General features: G+C 39.0%; 1 protein-coding gene across 6 annotated transcripts in view; it reads right to left on the bottom strand.

The window, feature by feature from the left end:
• The window catches only part of LOC117112242 (inverted formin-2-like), a 48,989-nt gene that overhangs the window by 24,332 nt on the left and 4,244 nt on the right, over positions 1 to 20,413 (bottom strand). For 2 of the 6 annotated variants that reach the window (XM_033255309.1, XM_033255313.1), the window contains exon 2: positions 5,853 to 6,347. In XM_033255309.1, coding sequence (XP_033111200.1) covers positions 5,853 to 6,318 — 466 coding nt within the window. In that variant the 5' untranslated portion in view covers positions 6,319 to 6,347. Of the gene's footprint in view, positions 1 to 5,852; positions 6,348 to 7,978; positions 8,183 to 8,266; positions 8,318 to 11,110; positions 11,199 to 20,413 lie in introns of those variants that run through there. The other 4 variants (XM_033255314.1, XM_033255308.1, XM_033255311.1 and 1 more) reach the window with 4 other exon arrangements.

The raw sequence follows: 20,413 nt of genomic DNA, 5'->3' as shown, positions 1-20,413 counted from the left end.
AATCTGATTTTTCCCAAAAGTGATGAGGGAGCGGGTGATAAACTAATAATTTTTTTATGGGGCCTTAAACATGGTTAAACGTTCTACGTTTTTGAATGGCCGCGTAGACCCACACAGCGTAGTCAGATTTTCTCTATGGTCAGACGCAATATGGTACGTCAGCACGTGACGGCACGCGAGTCAACAGCAGATGCGATAAAGGTAGGCCTATGACCGAACAGCGAATCCGTTGCCGGTCCCATAACAAATTCAAGCGGAAATGATGGTTGCTAAGAGATGAAGGGAATAATGGAGCGACTCGAGAAGAGAGATAACGTATTCAAAGATATATAAAAATGGTAGAGGACATTTAAAAATTCGTTGAATGGGGTATGACACTAGGATGATTAATTGTTGTGTTGGAAAAAGAACGTAACCACGAGGAACACAACGAGAGAATGTGTATGGTGTCGAGGTGAAGAGATAATTATATAGCAAGCCATATTCATTATACATTGCAGGCTTATCTTTTTAATATAATTAACCATTTACATTTGATATCTCAATTCGTGTACTATCGAAAGATAATGCTTCTCGGGCGTCTATTTTCAAACAATGAGTCATGTTTACATAAATTAACAGAATAAACATCGTAATTTGGGCCTACAGCTGTGCCCAAGCTATCTAATTCACGGCCCATGCGGCAATAGGTTACCGTATATAGGCCTACAGCAAACAGTAAATGTTTGAATTCTAAGCTCCCATGTCTCCAGGTTAATAATTAGGATTTCTCCCAAATTTACTAAATTTTAACTTATAGCCCAAACTAGCTTAATTGTATTAATTTTTTAGATATCTGGACAGAAACTTAGAAATAAAGTAAAATTTTTAATTTGCTTTCTGTGCGGCCAATATCATAGTTAAATGGGACAACACTTTTTAATACAGATGGTGTTGAACTTACGTGGTACGGTACACTTGTAAACGCGTTTTCAGCAGTAGGCTACGTACCGGTGATGCACCATGTCGCGCGAACCACGACCTGACTGACAAGAACTGACTGCACAAATAGGAACCCCGGTTAAATTTTACTGCAATCAAAATATCAATGGTCAGCAGACGATGTATGGTCAATTTTGACGAATCAGCGATAGGGTATTGTCATATGTGTGGGACTAAAATAAGCATAAAGATCGTTCTCTAGCTTGACCAGGACCCCTCTAATCCCTAGACCCCTCTCTAAATCGAGATCTTCGATCTTCCACAAACAGCAAACCATTTAATTGGAGACAAAACCCCAAGACCACCAAGAAATTCTTAGATTGTATGTGCGAACTCTTTTCTACTCAGGACTACGTTAATGACTTCTCTGTATATTAGGCGTAGCATCGTGTAGCGGAGGGGCTCCCTGTGAGTTTGAGACCACTGTGGCCACTTTTGATTATCTCATTAAGGCAAACATTAGGCCAAATATCCGTTTGTCTCCATCAGATAATAATAGGGACATAGTAGGAGGGGAATTGTTGAATTAAAGTTTGAGATTGAACTATTAGCTGCACGAGTAGGAACACTTGCACGTCGAGCGGAGAGTATCGAATAACTGGAAAACACAGTCGCATTAGGCCTATGTGCTATATAAATAATACAATACGGTATATAAACACTTGAGCTACGATAAATAATGATTATGAAGATGATGTGCCTAACTGCAAAGTTAACAGCCTTGCCTGATCCGTTCGAATCCGTTTGTCTTGTGTTTGATCGAATGAGGGCTCTAAGACAGTGGCGGCGCCCGTGGGTAGAGGGGGTCAGAGGGGGATTGTACCCCTCCGTCGGACAAGGCTACACCCCTTTGTCCGTCACTAAGACGAGTTCTCGTCAGACCAAAAATATTAATTTGCCTATTGCCAATGCTATGCATGATTCCCCTGTCAATCTTGTCGTATTCCCCTGTCAGCAAATTTCTGGAGCTACCACTAGTAAAGCCGGGTCACGGTTGCACGACCCGGTCGGACAACAAACCGTCGTTGCCGCCACGTCGCTTCATGTAGGGGGTTCGACAAAATACGGGCACGGGCATAATAATAGTAGTAGACCTACCTGTAGTAATTTAAATAAACCGACGATTATTATACGAGTGGTTCCCTTGTTACTGCAGTACTTGTTTGTTCCGATGCTCTATCAATATCTATATTACTGTAGTTATATTGTTCCAACTAACCAAACTAAGCATTGTTATAGTAAAACTGTAGTCATTTATCGTTCCGCAGATGTATCACATCAACCACAAAAATGCCAGCAAAAGCTCAAGCACATCTATAGTTTAAATTGGCGTATAGAAATAGAATGAAGGGATTTGTGACGTAGTGGATCAAGGATACGGGTCGAGTACGAACTAAACACAAACCGGATAAATTCATTGATTTGAATGTCGAGACTTATAGGCCTAGAGACACCGTATGTCTATACTATATAAACTGAAACAACGGTCATCATTATTGTCGATATTCGTTATCATTATTAAACAGTCATGCTTAACTCCTGATGTCGGACAGGCCAAGTCATCCTCCACATTCGTCATCTAGGACTAGTTAAAACCAAACAACAAGACAAACATCATTATTATTATAATTATAATTATTATTATTAATTTTTGTGAACAAGGGCCTACGTTGGGCTCCATTAAAAATGGTCAGACTGTGGAACAGCTTCTTGTCGCCTTTAATTACATTATAATAGAGCCACCAATGAGCCTAGACAACGAAAGTTTGAAGTAGGCCTATCCCGATTCAGGTAGTGTTATAGGGCGGGTGTCCACATTAAAAAATGTTATCATATTTCTATGAAGCAGGCTACCTATGTTGGCCAAACCATGGAGTTTATAACTCGTGTACCTTCCTTATGCCTACGATATAATGATTGCCAATACATTCAGATTGCATGTTATATTCAATATAATTTGCCAATCTCCTGATCTAAAGAGAAGAATACGATATTGTATACGCTCTGGAAATATATAGTTTACTTTGAAATTCTCACACTATCAATTCGCTTTCCGATATACTCTACTTACGCCACATGTAAATTGTGCCATTGTGTCAACCGTGACATGGCGCCGTATCGCTTTCACAGCTGAGAGCACCTGCGCACATATTCAACCCTTTTTTAGTATCCATTAAAACATCTTTGACCACCCTATGAGGACTATGATAAATAAGAAGATAACTTATTTTTTAAACAACGGAGTAATGAAAACTGTCTTCACTTTTTGGAAATTAGAATCAACATATTATCACGTAATCGTTTAAAATTAGTTCTAAGCCTAAATAACTAAAAGGGCGTAAAGGAGCACGCGATCCTCAAGACCACTCTTCTTGGTCCTCTGGAGCCCCACCACCGCAACGACATTAGGGCACCAGCAAAATCCCGGAGCCAGGGCTACAGTCTCGGTGGCCGGGGTGAGATGATTTTAGATAGAATATCCAGAAAGGGGACGCAAGGGTTGACGCAAATTTAACTAACACTAAATAGTGGTTCTGTTGTAATAGTCAGGCTCCGGAGGGGAAAAATAATTGATATGTTGTAGAAGTGATTTTTCTAAGATAGAAAAAAGGTGTTTGTCGAAAAACTGGGGAACGGTGAATGAGATACTGTACAGATTTTTGAATATTTAAAAACTGGGGGAATAAGGTGTAAAAATGGGCAGTTACGCCCCTTTTTCCCCCAGTTTTTAAATATTCAAAAATCTGTATCTCATTCACCGTTCCCCAGTTTTTCGTCAAACAACTTTTTTCTGTCTTAGAAAAATCAGTTCTACAACATATCAAAAAAAATTTTTCCTCCGGAGCCTTACTTTCAAGCGATTTAAAGAAGACCCGTTGCTGGTCTAAACGGGAATACTACGGTACTGTATTATAGTGTACGCTAGGCCTTTGAAAATTGAGAGCATGCGTGTGATAAGAACAATATCCTTGTTGCATTTATCATTCAGAGTTCAGAAACACAATAGGGCGTTTTAAATGCTTTGTTAAGAAAATTACCGGTAAATGTTGAACTTTACGGACGGATTGATTCAAGAATTCGAAAGCAGAAGAAAAACCACTGACAATTCCATTGCATGTTCGCAATAATAGCCTAATTATTACTGCAAATGGATTCTATTGTGCCGATTAACAGATATTGGATAGGCCTAGATGTTTTATTATTGTAAATGTATTCGATGGTTTTTTAAGTTATTTTATGGGTTGTTCTTCTCAGCATGCAAGGTACACTAAGCAGGCGCTTTGGACAGTAGGCCTAGAGTGTGTGGTGGGCAATGCCGTGGCCAGCTATTGAGACAGTTGGGACATTCCCACACAATTTTCTAATAGGTCCACAAAGAATGGGGCCACATTTTAAAAAATGGGTTCAAATTATGGGATTTTATGAATAAAATGGGTCCACTTTTAAAAAAATGAGTCAAGATTTCTCATATTTAGCTTAAAATGGGTTAATTCTAAGAAAATGAGTATATTGATACTGATATTGTCAAGCATTGTTAAAAAATCCTGGCTACGGCATTGGTGGTGGGATAAAATGCCTCGGCTATATATTTTAGAGGTTTACTGGCCTACTCCTTTTTTATTGGGGTTAATTATTAGCCTATTATTATATCGATTATACAAGTTTATCATATATACCAAATGGAAACTTGTGTCCGGTTAAGCCATTATTATGGCGGAGATTCCACAGAGCTAAAATTGGGTAAGGGAAGTGACCCTTCCCGCCTTTAATAATTTTAGAACCTTTTTGACCATGCCATTTATACGATCATAATCAGCTGCCCACTCACTGCCATCTCAAAAGACAAGTCAGTCACAAGTCACACAAATTCGATAGGATGTTTACGTCATAGTCGCCAGCGGCGGATCCAGGAATTTGAAGTACTCCGGTGGGGGGGGGGGAGCAGTGAAGGACTCCTAGAGATGGAGGGTCTACACCACCCACCATGCTGGAGCTTATGTAAGAAAAAATATATGATTATGGCACCTTTAGATGGCCGAAAACGGCACTCTCGGGCTTAAATTTTTAAATTTTGATGAAAAAAAAATAGTAGTGGCCCGGGTAGGCATGCCCCCGTTGAATCCGCCACTGGTAGGCCTATAGGTCTAGGACTAACACGCTGCATATTTCAAACCACGTCAATTAACTTCGGCGTTATCACCATCTCTCATTATTGATATTAATATTATCAGGAACGTAACCAGGTTCATAGGAAGGGGATTTCCTAGGCCAAGTAGCTTAACTCAGAAGATTTATTTAATAAACACAGATAATACACAGTTAGTAAACATGTCAGAGTTTGGCCAAAACCCCCTGGAAAAGGTCCTGATTATTTATCATATTATTAGACTATTATTAATAATTAACACATTCTAACTAAGCATCGCATTCCATTGATGAGCAGATGTTCCACAACTTGTCAATATCAATAGCTTCATTTAGCAATGCCCTGTTTGTGTTAAAACACGGAAGCGAAAATGACAAGTCTACCAATGCCACTCACCAAAGCCGAACTGTCAAATATACTGACATCAAACATCAAACATGCTCATACAAAGTCGCATACAATTGACTAGGCTACATACTAACTACCACCTAACCGTAACCATTGAGATACCGTCTTACCTATACCGAACACTGATTTACACCAAACGATAGAGGCCTATGATTAATGAACTAAAGCTCAGTGTTTTGCGTATAGCACACCTTGGAACAATGAAATGTCTCACTGTTTATACGTAGCGAGCTCCATGCGTGATATAAGCGCGGTGTATAGTTAACCACGCGCCTCACACGCGCAATACAGTTGAATGATATTAAAACCAACTTACCTGTTGCTAGTTTGCGCGTGTACTCGGGATCGTCGATGATATACTCCAATCCTGTTTCCGAGTTCATAACGGCTTTCACACAGGATACTATTTCCAATTGTGCGTATATGTTCGCAATGTTAAACTGATCTTGTTGGCTTACTCTCTTCTGTGATAAATAAAGTAATTCCAATCCGCCCAGCCCCAAAAATCTTAGCATCCATTGCCTGTCACAATCGTTCGTAAGTCTGTGTCTTAGCGAGGTATAGTTATGAATAGACGGCCTATCGCGGATCAACCGTATAAAACTTTCCGGATCATTAGAGGCCTGCAAGGCAGTGGTGGGGCTACACTTTGAGGGATCTTCTCTGTATTTCTGCAATAGCCTTTGCCAATTTTTACCAGCGACAGATGGTTCTGAGGTACGTTTTGGTACACATCGGTCACTGTCGTCTGGTATCGAGTTGTTGAGAAGCAGGGATTCCATGAAACCTCACAAGAGCACACGCAATTAATCTGATTCAGAAAAGAATAAAAGAAGCAAATTAAATTCTGTTAATCAGGTATAACGGCCCTCATGTTTGGTATTGCTATAATTGGAAAACGGCTCCTTATTAGGAAAAGAGAATTTACATGAAACAGTGTTTCTCTATTTTTGTCGAGGAAATCTGTATCAGTAATCGATTCATCCTGCTTGAATAAAACATGTCTCGTCCCCTCTCACTTACATCCTTTTTCAGATATCTTATGTTTTTGGAGGTTTTTTTAATTTATTTTTTTTCATTTTATTTATTTATTTATTTATTTATTTTTTACTTTTTCGAATAAAACAACTGGGAAATATTGCAGATTATCATTTCAAATCATTCTTAAGCGAGTGTCCGTCAGTGTATATAGTCATACACTGTGTTTGCACTATACCCTCGGTCTAGATGCACGCCTGTTAGTCGCTGTGGACTCGAAAGTGTGTGGCACTTATGAAAAGAGACCACCCCTACTCTTTGTTTTTAGACTTAATTTAAGGTCTTATCCATTGGAAAACTTTAAAATATCATTATTATTATTATTAATAACAATGAATCAATTTGTAAATTAAACGCTGATATGATGACCTAATGAATATAATCATAACATTGTTTCTATGCGACGGTCAGTGGGATATTATTTTTTCTTATCAACATTTTATACCAAAGGGCAAAATATATAATGTAATACTGTATTACAATCGCTATTAAATTCTAAAATCAACTAAATAAAGAAGGTGTTTGCAATGAAAATATTGATACATCGAATTATTAACAAACGGTTCAAGGCTTCGTGTCCAATCACGCATTCCGTTAAAGACTTTCTTCCTGGCCCTCCGGCGATTTCACAGCTTTGCGCAACAGTGGCCAAATCCTACTGGGCACGTATGAAAATATAGTATGTTCAATCATATCGTTATCAGATATACCGCACAACGTATGCGCACGCATCGACCACGGGTAGTACGCAATTGTACTTGGGTGGCGAAAGTAGGGCTTTTCACAAATTGTTGTGTGAATCACGTACCTATTATCATCTTTCATATCAAACAGCAAGTACACTCACCTTTTACAAGATCAAATAATAGACCCTACGGTATGATTCTATATTAGGTCTATATTAAATTGATTTTAGGACAATATTTCCCATTACATGCGCGCTGCGTTACGACGTCTCGGCACAGGAGTGGCGTCAGGATTTGGCAGACTCGGGGGTCCGATGTGTCTAACGTGGGACGACTCCTCGACGGGCGTGTGACTAGAGTGGGCGTGGTCGGACGTAGCTCAGAATCTCTCGGAACCCTTAAATACGACAATTTATGGGTTTTATAGGCTCATTTAATCTATGTTTAGAGCCTAGTATGTTTAAAATACACACATTTTTTTCTTCTCTCCAACGAATTGTGTTTTCTCCCTGACGTGGGGTCAGCTCTCCCCAACGTGGTCGACCCCTCTCCCACGGCACCACTCTTCCGTCGGCAGCCAGCACAAGTCCATGAGACCGGGATGGAACACGTGCGCGCGACCGATTGTTAAATAACATCAACGCGAAACATACGTCAGCCTAGATGTCTATGCTTGGTTATAGATAGGAATATGCCATAACTATTCCTTTATGCCTACGGTATTTAACGTTTTTAACTGCAAAAAATATGGTAAAACGGTGTCAATGGCGACTTTGCAATTCAGACGATCGTTATCCAGAACGAATAACAGGAGGAATTAAATTTATCCCGTTCCCGAAGCCCAAACGCAACATTGAAAAGTGACTTGGCCTTTGCTGACAACGAGGTTGACTGAATGCGGCTTTTCCCTCTTTATTAAAACCGAAATACAGATGCTTTTACAACAATTTCCCCGCCTGTTCAATGAAACAGGTTAACACTATGAATGTATGATTCATTTGCATACCGTCTACCCTGAATTCTCTTTCTTGAAGGTTGATAGCAAAGAAATACCCCGAAACCGCTTGATAACTCGGAAATTTTAAATTTAGCCGCCATATTGTCTAAGGTTTTCGTGTCTTTGTGGGCGGGGCTTCGCGTCCTTGTCGACATGTCAATTGCAGTGACGGATTGGGGGAGCCTGTCCTGGCCCCCTCTAAATTTTTCAAAATTGTAAAAAATTGGAGAAAAAAAGGTATTTTTTTATTTTATTTTAAGTCTTAGAGTGCCATTTCCGACTGTCTATAGGTGCCACAATCGTAAATTTTCTTACCGCAGCCCATCCAACCCATGGTGGGGCTTGAGGGCGCCGTTGGCTTTCGAAATTATCTTCGTTTTCAATTCAATTCAGATTTATTTCACTTGCAACAAAGATTACATACACAATTCAATCAAGTAAAGGAACAAACACACAAAAAAGCAAGCAAGGGTTGCTGAGCGGGCATATTATAAGCCCGTATAAACAACTCCCCTAAACAGATTAATACAATTTATAGAAAATAAGCAGTAAAACTACAAGAAACAATTAAACTATAGAAACTTAAAGACTTAGGCCTATATGTTGAATTAATTAAAAACTTTAAAATATAACAGAATTTAAAAAAATGCCAACAAAATATGTAAATACTTATATTTAGGCATAGTTAACAAAAGTAAATAAATAAATAGAATAAGTAAATAAATAAATAAAATAAAAAATAAATATGATAGACAAATGAATAAAAAGAAATAAAAATAAATAAATTAAATTAAATTAAAATTTAAATAAATGGCTAGGTGGATTCGGTACTCTACATGCTGAATTTCCAAAATGAGTGGAGAATAAATTATTACCGGGGTCAAATTTATTACGGTAGGATCAAAAGGTGGAGATTCATGGTTTTACGAATTCTCTTGTGAATGATCACCTTCCTTCCCTACTCACTACACGTCACACGAGAAGGCCACAAAAAAAAAATCACCTGGAAACGCGGCACATTTTGTGCAGGGGCTGGACTATATAAGAGTTTTCACTATTCTCTAGAGTTAAAGCTCCTTCCTATTACTGTAACGGTATTATATATTTTTTATATTTTATACGGAAGTTGTCTGTTAGAAAAATTGAAGTTGAATGTTAAAAATGTTTACCGTAATTAAATATCTCATACAGTTTTCTAAACTTTATAGAGAATAACGGATCCCCTCCCGTTATACTCCTACATTTTTGGAGTCCTTAAGAGGTCGGCTTCACCCACCAGAACCAGAACCAGAACAGATATTAGGCCTACTGTATTCCAGAAAATCCACAGTTGGAACAGCAACACACTCAGCGGTGGCTCTAGAAATTTTCTGACAGGGGGTTCGACATGTCAGACGGACCGACCCGGCACCGACTATTCGAAACTCGGTCCGGGTTCCGGGATATAAATTAAAAAAAACTTCCTGGGTTAGGGTTAATAGAGAGAATTTGTATGGTTAATGGCCCAAATTGTAATTTCAGACCACAATGTCGGATTGGCAATCAAAATAACGTTGTTTGGACAGGCTAATTATAGTTGTTGTTGTGGTTGTTGTTATTATTATTTTTTTTTTTTATCGTGGCCTCGTCGCGATCGAGGCTTGTCCAACAGGGATGGGGAATGTCCCACCCACGCTGGCGCAACCACTGTATACATGCTCTGCCTTCTGAATGTCAAGGTCCCAGGCCTACCTTCCATTACCCTATACCTTTATGACCTTATTGACGAATATAGAATTTGTCGGCCAAAACACGAGATCACTGTTAGTAACATAACATCTGTGATGTTAGGCCTATCTAACACGCTGTCGAGACGGTTTCGTGACTTGTCATCTTAGTAAAGTACTAATTTGTTGTGGTCGAGAATGTTAATTGGCCAGTAAGAAGATGATACACTTGGAATCGGATTTTGAAACCAAATATCGACTTCACATGGAAAACATATCCATTCACATCTTAGTAAACGCAAAACGTTATTATACAATCATAAGTTTCGCACGTTGTGGCCCAGGTTCTGTCAGAAATAACGTAAACACAACGTTACTGCAACGTTGTCAATCTTATCTAGTCATAAATTACATTAACAATATTTGTGGTTCTACTAAATAACGTTATTATAACGTTGCTATGGGATGTTGGCTAATTGGATTTGGAATTTGCCGACTGTAACTTAAAATACAACAGTGAGAGAGGCGTCCGCTCTGTGGATAAACTTAGTAAAATAAAACTTCGTATTACAGTATTACGTACAGTAATAATCGAACCCTTTTTCAAGCATCTATCATGACTGCAGGCTAATTTGATTCAATTTATTTGCTGCATAGGCCACTAACCAGGGGCACAATACGACGTAACATAAATATGCACACAGAAATATAATATGCCATGAAGATCCAGCTGGTGATTGTATTTGTAGAGAGATTTTACATTAAATTTGGGCTAATCTATTAGTATGGGAATAAACTGTAAAACAGCATGGAAGAACGCAAATTATAGCGCCACTATTTTGTTGACATGTACGGCTAAACAAGTCTAATGTGTTTAGGTTCCTGACGTGTTTAGCATAACATTGTGTTTGACATTATGATGTTAAACACCTAAGCACATTTAATGCTAAATATGTCAAGATCCATAAGCACGTTACATATTTAGTTTTTAAACGTATGACCGAAAGAGCGGGACACAATTGCTTGGAGCTTTGTGTTTAAATCCTTGACGCTGTTTTTACAGTAATACAGAGAATGAATCATTAGTGTATGATAAATAGAAATAGGCTATTATTCATTCAAAATATAGAGGAAAACACTGCCTTACCTTTTAAGATAGAACTTTGATATTAGGCCTATAACACTTCAAATAACATAACAATCAATATGAAAATTAGCCTTACATCACGTATATCTCTGAATGTTCTTCTGTAATAGGCCTGTTTCACTCACTCGAATTAACAACATGAAATTGAGCATATAGTGTCAAGCAGCGACTGTTTATTCCGGCCAAATATAATAACGCAGCTATGCATATCTCGCATGGGCCAAGTTAATGAGTTCTCACCAATATTACATTTCTAATTCTTAATGACTCCTCCGTCAATGTCTTCCTACGGTAACATGAGCTCTTCACAATTCCTATAACGAACCTGTTTGCGTTCCATAGTCCGCGTGTCTACCGTAAGCAGGTCTTGAGTTATTACCCAATGGGGATATGGAATTACAGAGCTCATTTTTTTACAACCAATTTCGATAAATCTAGGCCTGACTGTTTTAAATTCTAATCGTATGGGAACAAAGACTCTCTTCGGTTGCTAAATGGCAGTCGTATTTATCGACTCGTAAATTTCATCAGTAACAATATTTATTCTACTTAAGAACATGATGCAATCAATCTGAGAGAAATCAAACATTTGCTACAGGGCGCGCAGAACATATGGCGACGTTATTCGAATAATGATTTTCATAGTTATTTTACTGAACAAAATGAACGAGAGAAATTCGTGATTTCAGGCTTTAATTAAAATTTGTTTATCAACATTATCAACTTGTATAAAAAGTTTCCATACTTCGCGCCGTACGGGATATTAATATCGTTAAGTTCAGATGGTCGTCTTTGTTCCACATGGCAAGATGGGCAATCAAACTTGGGCCTACACTTTAGTCCCATAATGTCCACGTATAAACACACGCCATTTAAAATAATGTGCTAGGGCTGTCAGAGATCACATGGTATGATGATAATTTTATGTACTTGCTTCTATGACAATGGAAGGCCTCCTTATGGTATCTTTTCCTTTGCCCCTGTTTAACTAAATGTTTATTTCTGAGGTCGAAGTATTTTTAATAAATCAATTGATGGGTATGCGGAGGGAAGCAGCCTGCGAACTATTTTTGTTAGACCTCATTACCTAATAAGTTTTAGTATATCTCTTTTTCACCAGATTGAATTTAATATAGACAGGCAAGATTTGCTTCATTATAGATATTGTTCCGTGATTAATCGTACTTAAGGTAAAAAAAATGTAATTATTATAATCAAATCTAATTGTATATTTGTCTTTTTATAAATTAAAATATATACCGTACTGTATAGACTTCATATTAAAATTTTTAATTAAACTATACTTTTCGTAAAATTATTATATTTTCCTATGTATTTTCAAATTCAATTTATAATGTATTTCAGATTTGTTTAAATTCATTCAAATATTGTAAATTCCAAAAATATTTCTTCTTGTTATTTGGAAATTGTTTGCTTTATATTTATTTCATGGACCACTTGTTAGAACATATTTTTTTAATGAAAACGTTATTCTTGTAAAATATGATGGTAAATTAATTAATTAATTAATTAACCTATCTGCTGCATATGCCTATGTGCGGTACACCCAACTTGGAAACCCCATTACAACAATCCACCCATCTACATGGATATGATATTATCATCAACCACTCAATAATCAATAATATACGATTTTTATTTATGCAAACTAGCAAAGCCTCGCATAATGATCGAGCACCACTCAACTTCGCCGCTTCCCCACCATCACCCCCTGCCATTTTAAAACTTTTAGATAAGCCAATGGTCATGTAAGCTACTTGACTGTGATTTTTTTGTGGGGGGGTGGGGGGTTGGAGACTGGGAAGTGAGTTTTTTTTTTTATTCTCTCCCGACCCCCGTCGCGCATCCCCTTAGATATGCCACTGATAATGACATAATGTTCATATTGCATTTAAGAAAGTTGGCCAACAAGAGAAACAATGGAGAAATCTGGATCATACGTATATAGCAGCCCATGGTATAAATAAATCAGAAGATTATTCGGCGGTGAAGAGCCGTTAAAGTAAGAAGTTTAATAATACAATGTCTTCTTGTATGTTCCTTCGCCGAACATAAAGTTAACAACATAAACAGGGGCGGATGTAGGGGGGGGGCCGGGCCCCCCCCCCCCCCCCCCCCCCGGGGGGGGAAAAAAAAAAAAAAAAAAAAGAGGCCCAGAATGCCTCAAATGTTATGTTCGGGCGTCTAGAACACAAAAATTTCGCGGGGGCATGCCCCAGACCCCCTACGACAGTGTTGTCTCAATCGGCCCAACTTTCGACCCCCTTCCGCCCCCCACCCCCTTTTGGACATTTCTGGATCCGCCCCTGATAAAGACCTAGAACTCGACTGAACAAAGAATGTTTTCTTAAAAGATTAACGAATAGAACATAAAATGTGAGCTAGCCTAAGCATGCCCCGAGCAATGTTAAGTTTTACCTCAGACAACGTACCATAAACTGCGTTTCGCACTATCTATAGAAGATGTTGAGTTTTTCCTTAGACACTTCTTTTGAGCAGCATCGATGTAACGGCGGTTTGTCTTCCACGTTGTTGCATTGTGGCGCCTCGTGTGTACCGTCTTTTCGTCTAGTGTTCGGTTAATATCAAGGTTGTACGGTTAACTTATGATCTCAAGCACTGTGGCGAATCATGGAATTTGAAATAAAGGGGAACCGGGGAGGGAAATATAAACTTAAATTCGATAGCAATTATTTATTTTCTATAATTTTTTTTACTTTGCAAAAACTAAAGGGGAAAGATGGGCGGCTCACCACTTCCCTGGCCGCCGCCCCCCCCCCCCCCCCCCCCCCCCCCCAATCCCCCCCCCCGAAGCAGAGTTTGCCGCTAGTCAGGAACAACCAGTTCCATTTATCAAGAGTACCTCAAAGATTGCCAGGTGTGCCCAGCGTGTTGTCATGGTTGCGCAACAGGAGGCAGACAACTCTGAAGATCCCACGTTTGTCGAGGCAGTAAGCAAAGCCGCTGAGGAACTTGAAACATGTAAGCAATACTATTATTAAACATCACATGGTAACCGTAACCATGGGTTAGGTCAGAACAGATACAAACACAGACTAGATTTGAACTCGTCACTGAGGACGAGTTAGGTGATCCGCCGCACCTGTCTCTTATACACATCTAGATGTGTATAAGAGACAGATCTATAGAAGATGTTGAGTTTTTCCTTAGACACTTCTTTTGAGCAGCATCAATGTAACGGCGGTTTGTCTTCCACGTTGTTGCATTGTGGCGCCTCGTGTGTACCGTCTTTTCGTCTAGTGTTCGGTTAATATCAAGGTTGTACGGTTAACTTATGATCTCAAGCACTGTGGCGAATCATGGAATTTGAAATAAAGGGGAACCGGGGAGGGAAATATAAACTTAAATTCTATAGCAATTATCTATTTTTAATTATTTATTTTTTTTACTTTGCAAAAACTAAAGGGGAAAGATGGGCGGCTCACCACCTCCCTGGACGCCGCCCCACCCCACCCCACCCTTGAATCCGTCTACGTCTGTGTGAATGCGATCTAGGCCTATACATACAGTATAAGAAGCGAGTACAATATCTAGGTTACATACCTGCACTTCCGGTAACACTGTGAACTGAGCTTATAGTCACTCACTACTTGGTCAGAACCCAACCTTATTCTAAATCGCCTGCACCTAGAAGTTGCAGGCGGACCGCGTAGAAGCGCATGCGCAAAGGCTATTTCTTGTTAATGATGCAGGCTAGCATTGGTGATCAGTCAATTACGCAAGTCTGGATTTCTATTTGTAGAAACTGTGTGAATTCATTTGTTGGTGGTTACTCTACGGTCAATAATTGGCTTGCAGGTTGTACAACAGTTGAACCCCTATTAAGGGGACACCTTCGGGACCAAAAATGTGTCCCCTTAATAGGGTGTCCCTGAATTGCTGTCGTAGGGTAGTCTTATCAGTCTTGAAATGGGGGGTCGGGGGACAGGTGAAGTGGGGTGCTCGATGGTAAGTTGAGGGGCGCTAATTCACACGTACAAATACAGTGATTTAGGTGATTTTCAACTACTTTATCGTGTTTTTTTTTGGGGGGGGGGTGGCGACTGGGGGCCCGAATAATATTTGGAGAAGTGTGCAATTGTGAAATTGTCCCATAATAAAAGTTTTTTCCACGACCAGTCATAGTCCTACTGCACTATGAGGACATATTCAGTGTTTTTTTAGTTGACTTAATGACGAGTTGCAATATAAATTAATCTGGTGGTGAATTGGGCAGCACACCGGGACCGGGAGACAATCTTCTACTCTTTTCCGAAAAGTGTACTACGTTCTTTTAACGTGCACACGGGCCTTATTGCACACAGGGCCGCCAACAGCTTAAACGTCTCATCCGAAATACAGTGCGCTATTGTAACTTGTATTTTAGCCCTCCAGCTGAAACACAAGGACAGCAGCGATGGGAATTGAACTGGGGACAGGTCTTCAGTGTTCAGCGCACACACAGGGGCTACCACCAGTTTAACCAACTGAGCTAAGCTGCTCTCACAGAGCAATACAGTGCAAATACAATACTAGTTATGATGAAATCAAAATACATGTAATTAAAAACAACCAAAGTTGTATATTGTTTCAGATTCCAGTGCTATGACAGATATAGCAGAATGAATGGTGTAATGACTTCAGGGTGAGATTTACGCTATGCATTTGAACCCTATTAAAGTACACGGGAAAAAAATCCAATGAATAAGAGTCAAATTTTATATGAAAGTACGGAGAAAAAAGGATGAATTCCATTAGTTTATACGAAGTAACACACACAGTGGGCCTATACCGATATTCGTTTTAAGAATCAAGAAAACATTTATTTTATTACTCAAAAATTTGAATAAAATGATGTTATTTCGGATCTATTCCGGTTGTAGTGATACGATAAAGAGAAGTAATCCCTTAATAGGGGTTGAAATGGATTTGTCCATTTGGCACTCTCAGAAAGTGTCCCCATCCCTTAATTTGGTAAGGGTAAGTGTTAAAAGATATATTTCCCCTCGTTTCATAATGGAAAGTGTCCCCTTAATAGGAGTGTCCCTTAATAGTGGTGTCCCCTCAATAGGGGTTGTCCCCAAGGTTCTACTGTGTTTGTAAGAGTATCCGTGAATATGTGTTACATTATATAGAGCAACTATAAACAGCACATTATTTTGGCATAGACACATTTAGTCCATGTGCTCACATTTAACTGAATCTAACAACTTTTATAATGAGTGTTCAGTAGCAAAATGTTTGTCCAATGACGGTTGTTCAAACAACAGAGGAAGGAACAAAGGGACGATAATAGCACCACTGCCAATCAAAACGTACATGTGAAAAATAAAAATACTTTCCCAGTGTCCAAATCGATTAATACCATAAAGTAATTTGATAAATTAATCAGCCTATTCGTTTATTTTATCCGGTGGAACATCATTTAACGGTAAATTGTCAATCAAAGAAAAGCTGTCAAAACTTGCACATGAGCAGATAAGTCGCGATCACTGCCAATGGCAACGTTTGTTTCTCTATTCCAAAATTAATTATGCCTCCTCGATATTTTACTCATCCATGCAATAATAACTAAGTGAGAACAAAAGAAATATAATCCGATGTCTTGTCAATCTTGTTAACAATGTGTATAATTTGCCATGGCAACGGGGTGAGCAACCTAGTTGATAATGCGTAAGGTGTTAAGTATTTTCACGCATTGGGAACAAAAACAAATGTAAATTTGTTAAAATTATAATGAACATCTAAGAGGATAAACATTGAGGAGACATTACGAAATCAGAGAAAGCGAGTCAATGGGTTGTTCAGCATTTTCTTATTATTAAGGCCAATGGTCACGTGGTTTTTGTTGATTTCATCAATCTGATCGTCATCGTCAAAACAAATCATCCAGTAGTGTATCCAGAATTTTTTTCTAGGTGGATCGTGATCATATTTTTTTGGACAGGAAACTCGATTACAGCGCCACCAGCTAATTGTGACAGGCTCAGTTTCAGAATTACTGGAGTTGAGATAGATTACGTCACGCAATTGGCAAGGTCTTTAAACTCATTGCTGGTACCTCATCAAAAATGTGGACCTTTCAAATTGTTTTTGTTGGGGGAGGGGGGCGGTCGTACGACCTTTCCCGACACCCCCTTGCATACACCCATGTCATCGTGACTTATATGGTGATGATGAGGAAGGTGGATGATGGTAAGTGGAAAAATGAAGATATAAGAAAGGCAACAAAGATTAAAGATGTCTGAAAAACTGTCTAGGCCTGTAACAACGTGGGAGTGGGCAGGCCGCTCGCATGGACCATAACGAGTGGGCCAAAAAGTTAACAGTATGGACGCCATACGGACACAAACGAAAAAGAGGAAGACCTAACAAAAGATAGAGTGATCTTTTCCAGAAGGCGCTTAGTGCGAACTGGATAAATCTGGCAAAGAACAGATCAAGAATGGAGTTTGATGAGGCATGTCGGCCAGCATGCAGTGGTCTGACAGGCTGATGATGATGATGACGATGGTGATTATGATGATGACGATGAGGAAGATTGATTGTGACAACAATTACACAAACACAACAACAGACTAATAATAATAATAATAATAATAATAAATAAATTAATTAGAATAATATCGCGCCTTGCGCCAAAATTATTATGAAAGGCTCAGAAAGGCTATAATCACTACCGGTACTTTTTAAAATAATAAAGCCTAATTTTAATCTTCATTGTCGTCAACATTGCCAGAGTCGTCCATAATCATCATCATCACCGCAATCAACTATCGTCCTCCGTTTTAATACTAATAATGATCACAACCACAATGAACATTAATATCTGTATCATTTGTCTTCGTATCAGGATGATAATATACAGATGCCTGCTTTACACAGAATCAGTCTAATGAAATAATGTTCCCCGTATTAATAAGCAAACAGAATGATGCCGAGCAACATGATTTGCAATAGGTTATTAGGGTACGATGTCGGTGGTCGCAGTCAAGTAATTAGTAGTGACGGAATAACGAAGACATCGCCTACATCCTATACCACAAAGCGTTTCAAAGGGACGGCACCTTTTTACAGCAGGATATCATTACACGCCAGATGAGCGGACCTACCACGCTCATGCATCGCGGCAATTGTAATTTCACGAGTAATGATAAATAATAACAACGAGTTAATATTGGTAATGGTGAATTCAATTTATAACTTAATTGAATTCTAGATTGGTATAATTTATTGCCTAAGCCTTTTTTTTGTTGTGTTGTCTCCAAGGTCTGTTGTGGTTTATCAAGAGGATAGGGGGAAGGGGAACTTCCCTTGTTCGTTGTCTACTGAAAATGAGGTTGTTAATAAGAAAGAAGAACTTCCCCGGGGAAGTCTCCTGTGTTTCGCTGTGTACTGAAAACGAGGCTGTTAAAGATATTTTTTATTCAACAATACTGTACTGCCTAATATATAGATCTAATATTAATTAATAATAGTATTATATAGGCCTAATTAGTAATAATATATAGTGTATGCTAACAATTATGGCTAATAACAATAATATAAAATAATGAAAATATTATTAATAAAGAGACAGTCACAAGTTGGAAGCGATCTGTTTAAATAAACTTTCTTAGCATTTATTTAATGCTCTTGTATTATATTTGATTTCATCAATCAAAATACAAAATCTATCAGGGTTTATCATCCATCACCACTCTGTTGTAGTCTTATACCCAGTAGCAGTGCCAGTGGGGAAAAGCAGGGGCTTAAGTCCCCCCACCAGACAGGTCAAGACCCCCCCCCCCCATTGGACAGAGCTCGTCGGGCAGTCGGACTAAAACATATATAAAAATAGGCCCACGCCAAGCCAACACATGTCTATCACAATCAGGGAATGTCATTTCTGCCGTCCAGAGGTTCCTAATCTTAAAAAAACTCTCAAAACCTTCCCCCAGCTCTGGCCTACCAGCCCAAGTCCCCTTGTCAGACAGCTCAGACCCCCATAAAATATATCCTAGAGCCGCTACCGGGCCCATTCGCTTTGTATGCAACGATTTTGAGTGAGAAAATGTGGTGGACAGGGAAAAAAGTTTGTTTTCTTTCCTCCATGGTCAAAATCCATTTAAAATGGCCCAGGGGCGCCGAAGACCCCACAAATATGGCAATTTAGGGGTTTCAAAGGTTTATATAATCAATTTTAGAGTCTATTAATATGTTGCATATACTTTTTTCTCCCTGACGACTCAGTGATTTTTCTCCCCGACCGGGGGGGGGGGGGCTGTATCCTCCTGGTCCCCACGTAGCGCCGCCTCTGATAGTACGGTAAGCGAGCGCTGACACACAAATCGGGCCTGCTTTTTTGAATCAAAGGAAAAGTCCCCATACTCGATAATAGGCGAACGCATGTATCGTCACGTTCTGGTGTAAGGACCGATAATAGTACAAGTGAAAGGTCAATCTTAAAAAGCGATAAATATCTGATTACATTATTATATAAGTTAAACAGAACATATATAGCATACACAAGTTGTGTCGGTAGATAGTCTAGCTTGCATTTCTAATATATAGGTAAAGGTCAAGTTCATGTCTAATGCGGGAAACGTTAAATAAAAACATGCGACTTTAATAACTGACCAATCAGAACATGTTATTCAACAAGCAATAATACGCGCATGTCCCACAAATACGTATACGTACGTTTTCTGGGATCTTCGCAATAATATCGAGGTGGGGTAGCTAGCAATTGGGGGACGTCGTCGGTTTAGCCTGTCTGTTAGAGTTAAAAACTTGAAATTCGATGCATTGCAACTTTGTACCTGATCGATATTTAGATTTAAAAAAAAAAAAAAAAAAAATGTTCACTGGTTTACAAATATCAGAAATGCTATTATAGTCATTTTGTATCTGTCTATGCTACAGGATTACGGACAATGTTTTAACATGAGGGTACACTGCTTACCGGTACCATACAGCAGGGGCCTTTTCCGGCAGTTACGGCCCTATATGTCAGTTCCGTTACGACGAGGACACAAGCAGTGGCGGCGTGCTACTGCCAGAAAATTGTTTTGCCCTCCCCCAGTTCCCCCAACCCTACAAAAACAATGAAAAAAAACCGCAATACGTCGGGGAGAAATAAAATATATGTAGGCCTGTTCATACATAATTGGTACGGTAGTCTATAAAATCGATTAAAAAGCCTCTGAAACCACTCAATTGTCATATTTTCGGACCACATTTTGAAACATATTAATCGATGCCCGACCTCGCCCATTCTGCTCTCTTCTGAAACCTTGCACC

The sequence above is a fragment of the Anneissia japonica genome, unplaced genomic scaffold (assembly GCF_011630105.1).
Source record: "Anneissia japonica isolate Jap-2015-1 unplaced genomic scaffold, ASM1163010v1 scaffold1537_len634075_cov158, whole genome shotgun sequence".
In the NCBI taxonomy this organism is placed as follows: Eukaryota; Metazoa; Echinodermata; class Crinoidea; order Comatulida; family Comatulidae; genus Anneissia; species Anneissia japonica.
The sequence above is the reverse complement of the archived record's forward strand: the minus strand, read 5'-3'. Positions and strand labels throughout refer to the sequence as shown.